Genomic DNA, 11,228 nt, shown 5'->3' on the forward strand with positions numbered 1-11,228 from the left:
ACTGAAATCCTAAGAGGAGGGTAGCAAAGGGAGGCTGAGGTAGTAGAGGAGCAATGCATTCACCTGGGGGTGGGATGTGTGTGTGAGGAAAAGAATGGCAAGTGAGTTGCTTAGGGTGTAAATGTAAATTCTGCTGCAAATAATCTGAATGCTGAAAAACCATACTCAACTGTCTCACCCTCCTGTGACACTTAGAATCATAGAATCAGTCAGGGTTGGAAGGGACCACAAGGATCAGCTAGTTCCAACCCCCCTGCCACGGGCAGGGACACCTCACACTTAATTGTGTTATTTAATTTTCTGCCTTCTTTTCTTTCAAAGGAGGCAAAGTTAATCCCCAGTTAATTCAACCACCTGTGTCAAGGCTGCAGATCATCAGTTTCACCCTTAAATAACACTTACTCCGAAACCACTATGAACCACATACAGCTACTAATACATATGCAAATGAAGGTTAAAGCACTGACTACCCTACATTAAAATCGAGGTATGAGACTGTACTTTTTGTAATGGCAACTTCACCCTCCAGAGTTTTAGAGCCTCACAAGACGCTCAGCAAGCTCCGTCACCGTGAGGCCACGGGCAGAAGCAGCTCCACAGGCTGAAGGCAATGCTTTCATCTGCAAATAGTCATGTGCCAGCCTCAAAACACCGAGTAACAGACACCGACAATAACATCAGAACGCAAGTGCTGCGGCAAGTGGTAGGAGGTTACTCGCTTAGAAGAGCATCGCCACTCACACAGAGCCGCAAATGCAATCAGTTCCAAGTCCCTGCCTCAGACCAGTCGTGAATGCACTTCCCAAGCAATCAGAGCTGCCTGGAGAACGGACCACAGACCCGCTGCTCCCTCAGCTAACACAGAGGTCACTGATGATGCAGAGCACAAGCAGCGCTCCAAGGTGTACCAAGGCTCCGGGAAGCTTAAAACTGGCACCGATACCCAAATTCTTAACGGCGACCACACACCCCCGTTACACCGTAACTGCTCACGGCATTTTGCAACCTATCTTTCATTGTTTTCATTTTAGAGGGGGAAATAATGGTAGCTAGAAGAAACGGACTCCAGAGCAGCCGAGCGCAAGCGTACCCGGCGCCCCACGCCGCCTGCATAGCTGCCGGCAGCCACAGCACCGGCTGGGATGGAAACACGGCGCCCACCTCAGCGACAACTCCCTGTCTGGGGAGGGAGCATACGACTCCGCCATCCCGCCCCGTAAGGCGGGCCCGGGATCGCGGCCCGCCCCTTACCGAGGCGGCAGCGAGACAGGGGCTGCGCCAGCCACCGCCGGGATGGAGATGGAAGTGGAGGTCGTAGGGGACGAGAAGGCCGGACCCGCGGCAGGCGAGAAGCGGAGCGCTGCCGACGCCCCGGGGACCTCTGCTGGGAGCAGCGGCCATTACGAGCTGCCCTGGTGAGCGACGCAGGCAGCACGGCCTGCACGGGAAGACAGCGGCGGGCAAAGCAGCGCACGCGGCCATTGAGCGCATGCGAGGGGAAGGAGGGAGGGAGACCCGCGCGCTATTGGTGCAGAGGGCGGCGGGGGTGGGGCTTGCCCTGGTGCAGCCTATGGCGAGGTAGGGGCGGGGCCTGCCGTTGGCGGGAAGTCGGGGGGGTTTGGCGCCGTTCACGGATGGCTCCCGCAGCGCGGGGCTGCCGCTGGGGTTGTTTGGGGGTCGGATCCGGCGGCACTGTGGGAGCTGAGTCTCACTGGGAAGTAGGGGGGGTCCTGGCAGTGGTGAAAGCTCCGCCTGCACCCCGTAATCTACTTAGGCAGAGCTGGGGGCTGTGGAGTGGGGAGAGCACACTGAGCAGCCCGGGGTGGAAAGCAAGAAGGCCCTGTCGAGTCCAAAGTGGGGCAACCATGGCATCTCCCTTTAGCCCTGTCACACCAGCCTGAGGCACCAAACTCGTGTCTGAGTACAGTGTCCTTGAATTCCTTATGTAAGTAAAGCACCCTTTCAGGCAGGACTGTTGGGGAACACTGCTTAGCAATGAGGGGGAGCCCTGCAGCCTTTGCACTGAAGACACATCAAGTCCTCTCTGTCCCATGTATCTTAAGTTGATCCCCAGTGTAAAGCACTGTTAAAAGTTTTCGTGGACATACTGAAGTGTGTGGGGTTTTCCTTTTGCAGGGTGGAAAAATACAGACCCATGAAACTATGTGAAATAGTTGGAAATGAAGATACAGTGAGCAGGCTGGAGGTGTGTAGCTGTCCCTTCTCTTCTGTTGGGGCTCAAAAAACCCAATTCTGCACAGATCCACAGACCAGTAAAAAAAACCAGTTTTGTCCTTTTACATCCAAAATTGAGCCTGTGGAAAAATCCTGCCTGATATACTTAAGAAATTCCTTTATTTTAGGATGTGTTTGAAGGCAATGAGGCCTTTTTGGAGTTGGGACGTGGTTTAAATTGTGGTTTGAGGCAACCTGGGAAATGTGTAGCTGTTGTAGTAACACTGTTTCAATGATCAAACAACTAAGAAAGATAAAGACAACATTTTCTGTCAGAGAAATATTTTCCTTGACTAGTTTATTTGTGAGCACAAGTGTTTGTTAGCAGAAAACTCATGCTGGCAAACATAGCTGATAAGGCAAGGCAAGAGTCCTAAAGATCTCTGGAGCTAAGTGCTTTTAGTTTCTTTCTTGTTATTCTAGAGACTGACTTCTAACAGTTCAATTAAAGCACATGAAAGCACCCAGGTTCCAAACACAAAAGCAGGAGGAGAGGAAATTGTAGCTTTGTATCTCATTATTAAAGTCAAATATGCCAAGTGTCTGCTCCTGCTGTTTGATATCATTGCTGCAATTGTTATTCTTTCTTAGGTCTTTGCCAAGGAGGGAAATGTACCAAATATTATCATTTCTGTGAGTATTGCTGTGTTTTGCTGTCCTTCACTGTGCTGGTCCTGCCTTCTGAAATCTAGCCACAGTAGCCTCCTGGTATGGGTTTGCATTGTGCCTGAATGTGCTGCTAGGAGAGATGTGGATTGTCTGGTCACAGAGCAGTGGTTTTGGCAGGATACACAGATTCATAGAATCTTCCTAATCTCCAGTCTAAATCTGCCCTCCTCAAGCTTCAATCCATTCCCTCTGACCCTGTCACTAGAAGCCCTTGTAAAAAATCTCTTCAGGTACTGGAAGGCCACTGTAAGGTCTCCCTGCAGCCTTCTCCAGGCTGAACAGCCCCAACTCCCTCAGCCTGTCCCCACACAGGAGGTGCTTCAGCCCTCTGATCATTTTCATGGCCTCCTCTGAACCCACCCCAGAAGTTCCATGTCCCTCATGCTGAAGGCACCAGAACTGAATGCAGTACTCCAGGTGGGGTGTCACCAGAGCAGAGCAGAGCAGAAGGGCAGAATCCCCTCCCTCAGCCTGCTGGTCACACTGCTTTTGATGCAGCCCAGGACACAGCTGTGTACTGGGCATGATGAACAGCTTTCTGCTAAAACCTGTCCTGTCCCTTGGATGCCTCTTGAAGCATGTTTTGTGCTTCTCCCTGCAGCATTGGAATGTGCTGCCTGGGGAGGTCGTGGAGTCACCATCACTGGAGGTGTTTAGGAGGAGACTGGATGGGGTGCTTGGTGCCATGGGTTAGTTGATTAGATGGTGCTGGATGGTAGGTTGGACTTGATGATCTCAAAGGTCTTTTCCAATCTGATCTGGTCTGGTCTATTCTATTCTATTCTATTCTATTCTATTCTATTCTATTCTATTCTATTCTATTCTATTCTATTCTATTCAATTTCTCTCCTCTGTTGGAAGCAGCTCAAGCAGCCTCTGGTCTGACATCCTCTCTGCAGTTCCTCTGTTACAGATGTTTTTCATGACTGGGGAACGTTGTAGGGAGTAGAACTTAGACACTTACATTCAACTTACCAGCAGTTGTTGCATGTTGTGTTTCTAGGGCCCCCCAGGAACAGGTAAAACCACCAGTATCCTCTGCTTGGCTCGTGCTCTGCTGGGTCCTGCACTGAAGGATGCTGTTCTGGAGCTGAATGCCTCCAATGACAGGTGAGGATGAATAAACCTTTCTGAACTTTGTATGAAGCAGCAAGTTTGCTTTTCTTGAGTTTACTTCAAATAATTCAGTCTCCTGCATTCAGGATCCTTCTCAGAATGAAAACTGAACAAGTTGTTTGTAAGGGAACTCTCCAATGCTTAAGAAAAGAAGTGGAGTGATAGAAATCAGCACTGTAAGGAGGGCTGGGGATTAAAGTATAGGATAAAGGTGCTGAGTGTGTAGAGGACACTGACTTTACTGCAAGGCACTTAGGGCTTAGCGTATATCCCAAGTCCCTGAAGTATTCTGCAGACATTTCCTTGAGGGTTGGTCATGAGCACAATGCATTTTACCTGCCTTTGGTCATGTCACTTCCAGAAGGGCTGCAGAACCACAACATGAATTTCCTAAGCAGAAGAAAAGAGTAAAACCTTTTGCTGGGAAATCTTTGTTGGGGCTCTGTCTAGGAAATCACCACTGCTGTGCTAAAGCAATGCAGTCTGTCCAGCTGGTTTGCTCCTCTGAGTCAGAGCTGCTTATGTGGCTGCAGCTGTGTGAAGGAGTGGCAAAGCAGTCTTAGATGATCCTGCCCTTGAATTATTACCCCTAACTTTAGGCCAACAGAAGTCATTTTGGGGCAGTACTGCGAGTACCACTGATGCTGTGTATTACCAGTGACCTACACACTGCTAGTGTTAATATACCTATATATCTCTTTCTATCTACATATATACATTGCCACTGTTAAATTCTTTTCCCCAAAACCCCCCAAAATGAGGAGTATTGGTGTTTAAATACAGTCTGCCTCCCCACATGGCTCCACAGCACTTAGCGCTGGCACAGCTGAAGGGGGAGGAGCAAACGGTGGCAGAACGGAGAGCTCAGGAATGCTTCAGCCACTCTGGATTAAAATCTCTTTATGTAATTTCACCCAGCTGATCCTGAGTGGCTTGCATTCTTGTTGCAGAGGCATTGATGTGGTGAGAAACAAAATCAAAATGTTTGCCCAGCAGAAGGTCACGCTTCCAAAGGGTCGGCATAAGATAATCATCCTTGACGAGGCTGACAGGTAAGGTGTTGGTAACCTCGGCTGCTGCATGCCATGTGTTGATCTGTCCTGCCTGCAGCTGAGATGGTCAAATAGTCTGTGAGGAAATGAATATGCATTGAGCAGTGTTACTATGGGATTGCTTACACCAAGCAGAGGCCATGCCTGCAAGGGAGATGCTAAAAAGTTAAACCCTTGGTGATTTAGAATTAGAAGTAGAATTAACCAGGTTGGAAGAGACCTCTGAGATCATGGAGTCCAACCCATCATCCAACACCATGTAGTCAACTAAACCATGGCACCAAGCACCCCATCCAGCCTCTTCCTAAACACCTCCAGTGATGGTGACTCCACCACCTCCCCAGACAGCACATCCCAATGGCCAATCTCTCTTTCTGTGAAGAACTTCTTCCTAACATCCAGCTTAAACCTGCCCTGGCACAGCTTGAGACTGTGTCCTTTTATTTTGGTGCTGGTTGCCTGGGAGAAAAGACCAGCCCCCACCTGGCTACAGCCTCCTTTCAGGGAGTTGTAGACAGCAGTATGCTCTGTCCTGAGACTCCTCTTCTCCAGGCTAAGCAACCCCAGCTCCCTCAGCCTCTCCTCACAGGGCTGTGCTCCAGACCCCTCCCCAGCTTTGTTGCCCTTCTCTGGACACCTTCCAGCATCTCAACATCTTTCCTAAACTGAGGAGCCCAGAACTGGACACAGTACTCAAGGTGTGGCCTAATTAGTGCTGAGTACAGGGCAGAATGACCTCCCTGCTCCTGCTGGCCACACTCTTCCTGATACAATGTAGCTGGATGTGAAACAGCATCCTCCAGTTTGCTGGCTCTTCCCCCCTGGAAAAGAGTTTGGATCACTTAGGCTGTTTCAGTGGATGAAAGGAGGCCATTCTCTTCCATCTGCACTAAAGTAGCAGTGTTCTTAGCAGCATTTTTCAGAGTATTGGTTTCTTTTTGCATGGTTGTTGTCTGGAGGTCTCAGTGCCTGCCTGCCCTGCAGGCTCATTCACGTGACTGAGGAAAGCTGCTTAGTGTATCCCACCAGGATATCAAGTCATTCACAAAGCAGTGTTTAATATCATTAAACTCTGAAGTAAAAATAGTTTTTAGGCTGCACCTATAAGCCAGTGAAGGGCAAAATCTGTCCTCTTTTCTCCCCCCAGCATGACAGATGGAGCACAGCAAGCGCTGAGAAGAACAATGGAAATCTACTCCAAAACCACGCGCTTCGCGCTCGCCTGCAATGCCTCTGACAAGATCATAGGTACAGTGCTGCCTGCCCCAAGGGCTGTTCTCATATGTTCTCCAGACTGTTGGCTAACTTCCAAGGCAGTCTTCAGACATACCTTGGACCTGCTCCTTGCAAGGAAACCATGTTCCTTTAGAATGGAATGGAATGGAATGGAATGGATTGGAATGGAATGGAATGGAATTAGAATAGAATAGAATAGGAATAGCATAGAATAGCATAGAATAGCATAGCATAGCATAGAATAGCATAGAATAGAATAGAATAGAATAGAATAGAATACAATAGAATAGAATAGAGAATAGAATAGAATGAACCAGGTTGGAAAAGACCTTTGAGATCATCGAGTCCAACCTATCACCCAACACCATCTAATCAACTAAACCATGGCACCAAGCACCCCATCCAGTCTCTTCCTAAACACCTCCAGTGATGGTGACTCCACCACCTCCCTGGGCAGCACATTCCAATGGCCAATCTCTCTTTCTGTGAAGAACTTCTTCCTAACACCCAGCCTAAACCTCCCCTGGCGCAGCTTGAGACTGTGTCCTCTTGTTCTGGTGCTGGTTGTCTGGGAGAACAGATCAATCCCCACCTGGCTACAACCTCCCTTCAGGTAGTTGTAGAGAGCAATAAGGTCTGCCCTGAGCCTCCTCTTCTCCAGGCTAAGCAACCCCAGCTCCCTCAGCCTCTCCTCACAGGGCTGTGCTCCAAACCCCTCCCCAGCTTTGTTGCTCTTCTCTGGACACTCTCCAGCAGCTCAACATCTTTCCTAAACTGAGAGGCCCAGAACTGGACACAGGACTCAAGGTGTGGCCTAACCAGTGCTGAGCACAGGGACAGAATGACCTCCCTCTTCCTGCTGGCCACACTGTTCCTGATACAGGCCAGGATGCCATTGGCCTTCATGGCCACCTGGGCACACTGCTGGCTCCTGTACTTCTGAACGACCAAACCACATCTGGGCTCCACTAAAGCCATGATATGTGCTTAAGGGGATGCTGTGTTCTGTCTGGAGCTGACATGTTGTTCTTTAAAAGAAGACAAGGGGAGAGTTGGAAGCCCTTGATGTCTCCTACCAAGATGCAAACAAATGTGGTGGTGGTTTTTGAGAGGAGAGGGGCAGTGCTGATGACACCTCTCTGTCCTCAGAGCCCATTCAGTCGCGCTGCGCCGTGCTGCGTTACACCAAGCTGACAGATTCACAGATCCTCGCAAGGCTGCTGAAAATTGTGGAGAAAGAGGATGTGCCATATACAGATGATGGACTGGAAGCCATTATCTTCACAGCCCAAGGAGATATGAGGCAGGTGAGAGCAGAAAGGCGACGAGACAAAGGCTCCTGCTTAAGGAAAGGAAACCTTTGAATTGTGGATTGCTCTTTGGGAGAGGTTGAGCAAAGGGGATGTGACCTGTGGCACAAGATTGACTGAACTCTTTGGGTTTGTGAGGTTCTAAGTGTTGAAGGGCTCCTTAAAAGTGAACTGAGGGGAGAGCTGGGTACTGAATTTCTGTGTGGAAAACAAAGTCTTTGCATGTTTGTGGTTACTCTGCTGCTTAATTGAAAGCTGCTTCTTTGGCATCAGTTTCTGACAAGTGTTTTATTTCCATCCTGAGGAGGGGAGAAGTGGAACCCTGCAGGAAACAAATGAGGTCTTGTTTTTAATTTCACAGGCATTGAACAACTTGCAGTCCACATATTCTGGCTTTGGCTTTATCAACAGTGAAAATGTCTTTAAGGTTAGTAATGGTGTAAAGCAGTGATGCTAGAAGCTCAATACCAGAGCTGCGTGAGGCCTTTGGTCAGACATCTGAGCCTGTGTGCAGACAGCAGTGGGCTGTAGGAGAGGGGAGAGAGCCTTTGGAGGAGAGTGTGCCTTTGGCACTGGCAGTGCCTAACAGCATGGCTGAGACTTTGTGGCTTTCCAGCTCTCTCAGAGCCCACAACTGCTGGGAAATTTCCCAGTGATATCTTTGGAATGTCTTACTTGGGTGTTCTCATTTCATGCTGTTGAGTCTGCCACAGCAGGAGAGCTGAACAGATTACATAAAATTAAATCTGTATTATAGGGCATGTCTGAGTCAGTGCTTAACTCTGGAAGTGCTTCAGCCTGCTGGAAATACCAGGCAGGGGCTTCAGGCAGGGTTATTCTGGCATCCTGGAGTGCAATACTTCTCTTTGATACAGGTGTGTGATGAGCCTCACCCCCTGCTCGTGAAGGAGATGATCCAGCACTGCACAACTGCAAACATAGATGAAGCATACAAGGTTGGTTCCATCTGTTGTGTCTGCATGAGCACACTTTTTCTCTGCAGGGTTCTTCTCTGAGGAATTCCCAGTGTGTGGTGGTGTTTGTAAGATAAGGGCAGGGCCATGCAGGTGAGTGGGTGCAATAAATCCTCTTCATGCAGGACTCTCTTCAGATGACTAAGCCAACAAGCACAAAGCCAGGCTGCACTGAAATCACCTGCTGAGGTTAAGTCACTGACAGTTCCAGTAGCTGCAGACAGCTGTTCCAGAAGTGAATAGACTTGACTCACCTGGTGATAGCTTTTGCAGCTAGATGAAGGATTATTCTTGCCTCCACAGATCCTTGCCCACCTGTGGCGCCTTGGGTACTCTCCAGAGGATGTAATTGGCAACATCTTCCGTGTGTGCAAAACCTTTCAAATGCCAGAGTACCTCAAACTGGAGTTTATCAAGGTCAGTGCTCACCTGGCTCCTGGTGAGCCCTTTCTAAGAGGAGGAGATCCACAGCACAGGGCCAGCCTCAGGGTTTTCTGTTTGAGATTTGCCATGTGCTGGGCTCCTCAATTTAAGGACAGTGAGATACTTGAACGTGTCCAGAGAAGGGGAATGAGGATGGGGAGAGGTCTGGAGCACAGCCCTGTGAGGAGAGGTTGAGGGAGCTGGGGTTGTTTAGCCTGGAGGAGAGGAGGCTCAGGGGAGACCTTCTTGCTCTCTACATGGAATGGAATGGAATGGAATGGAATGGAATGGAATGGAATGGAATGGAATGGAATGGAATGGAATGGAATGGAATGGAATGGAATAGGACAGAACAGAATAGGACAGAACAGTAGAATAGAATAGCAATAGCAATAGCAATAGAATAGAATAGAATAGAGGTTGTAGCCAGGTGGGGGTTGGTCTCTTCTCCCAGGCAACCAGCACCAGAACAAGAGGACACAGTCTCAAGCTGCACCAGGGGAAGTTTAGGCTCAAGGTGAGGAGAAAGTTCTTCCCAGAGAGAGTTGTTAGCCACTGGAATGTGCTGCCCAGGGAGGTGGTGGAGTCCCCATCCCTGGAGGTGTCCAAAAAAGGATTGGATGTGGCACTTGGAGCCATGGTTTAGTTGTCAGGAGGTGTTAGGTTGGACTTGTTGATCTCTGAGGTCTTTTCTAACCTGGTTGATTCTCTGATTCTGTATTGGTGCCCCCAAAAAGGGTATTTTTTATCTTCTTATTACCTCTTTCTTTCTCACTCTGCATCATCAGTTTGTCAGCAAGAAAGGACACCTGGCATTTAAAATCTAACCACCCACAGAAGTGCCAGAAGTCACTTCAGTGACCAACTACAGTGACCAGCAAACAGAATGCTGGGTGAATTAGTTCCATCAAAGCCTCAGATAACTCCTTGAGAACTTTCTTCAGGGGCAGATTGTAGCCCAGCAGATCATAAAATACTGAATTGTATTGACAGCCAGGTGACAAGTGGTAAAGATTTCACACCTGCCCTCTAACAGATGCACCTTGCACACAGGAAAAGGGGAAACAGAGGCCTTGATTATAAAGAAAAGAAGACAAAAAAGCATTCTGGTTGTCTTTTGGGTGGACTTCTCTGAAGTGCTGGAAGGTGTCCAGAGAGAAGGGTCATGAGGATGATCAAGGGCTGGAGCTCCTCTCTTATGGAGACAGATTGACAGAGCTGGGGTTGTACATGGAGAGGAGAAGGCTCCAAGAAGACCTAATTGTGGCCTTCCAGTATCTGAAGGGGGCCTACAAGAAAGCTGGGTTGGGACTTGTTAGGATGTCAGGGAGTGATAGGACTGGGGGGAAAGGAGCACAACTAGAAATGGGTAGATTCAGATTGGATGTTAGGAAGAAGTTCTTCCCCATGAGGGTGGTGAGAGCCTGGCACAGGTTGCCCAGGGAGGTGGTGGAAGCCTCATCCCTGGAGGTTTTTAAGGCCAAGCTGGATGTGGCTCTGGGCAACCTGATCTAGTGTGAGGTGTCCCTGCCTGTGGCAGGGCGGGTAGGAACTGGCTGAGCCTTGAGGTCCCTTCCAACCCTGACCATTCTGTGATTCTCTGAAGTTCAAGTGACTGAAGTTGGTCTCAGCAGTAAGGATATTGCTGTGTAGTCATTGGTCACACTGTGCATAAAGTTAGGTCAGTGGTTGGACTCAATGACCTTGGAGGTGTTTCCCAGCTGAAACAATCTGATGACTTTCCCCTGTCTTTCTCACCAGGAGATTGGGTACACTCACATGAAGATAGCAGAAGGTGTGAACTCCCTCTTGCAAATGGCTGGCCTGCTGGCCAGGCTGTGTCAGAAGACCACAGCCCCTGCAGCCAGTTAGGTGTTGCACCGAGCTGAAACCTGCCTTCTGGACAGTGAAGGCCTGGTGGGAAAGGGCAGCAGCTCCCTCTGTGCCCTGACTCCCTGCCTGCAGCCAGCCTCTGCCCTTGGTTTTACTAGATGGCAGGAGAGGAGCCAGGCTCCAGTGTAAAAATGTTTTGTACTTTTGTTTTCTATTCAGACCAATAAAGTTTTAAAGTTTACTCTGACCCAAGAACTCTCTGATGTTGTATAACCCAGGCGGGAGAGAGGACTCTGACAGCCCAGAGCAGCCTGGGGAAGAGGAGGCTGGAGGAGAGGAGGCTCAGGGGAGACCAGGAGGCTCAGGGGAGACCTTCTTGC

General features: G+C 49.2%; 1 protein-coding gene across 1 annotated transcript; it reads left to right on the top strand.

The window, feature by feature from the left end:
* Window positions 1–1,242: 1,242 nt before the first annotated feature.
* Window positions 1,243–11,095, top strand: RFC2 (replication factor C subunit 2). Its single transcript, XM_068154474.1, has 11 exons — window positions 1,243–1,415; window positions 2,137–2,206; window positions 2,827–2,868; window positions 3,908–4,014; window positions 4,971–5,072; window positions 6,220–6,320; window positions 7,458–7,615; window positions 7,980–8,045; window positions 8,494–8,574; window positions 8,896–9,009; window positions 10,777–11,095. The coding sequence occupies exons 1-11, from the start codon at window positions 1,294–1,296 to the stop codon at window positions 10,885–10,887; spliced, it is 1,074 nt and encodes a 357-aa protein (XP_068010575.1). The 5' UTR covers window positions 1,243–1,293; the 3' UTR covers window positions 10,888–11,095.
* Window positions 11,096–11,228: the final 133 nt, after the last annotated feature.

This window comes from Melanerpes formicivorus, unplaced genomic scaffold, assembly GCF_026170545.1.
Source record: "Melanerpes formicivorus ecotype bairdi unplaced genomic scaffold, bMelFor1.0.p_v2 SCAF_29, whole genome shotgun sequence".
Classification (NCBI taxonomy): domain Eukaryota; kingdom Metazoa; phylum Chordata; class Aves; order Piciformes; family Picidae; genus Melanerpes; species Melanerpes formicivorus.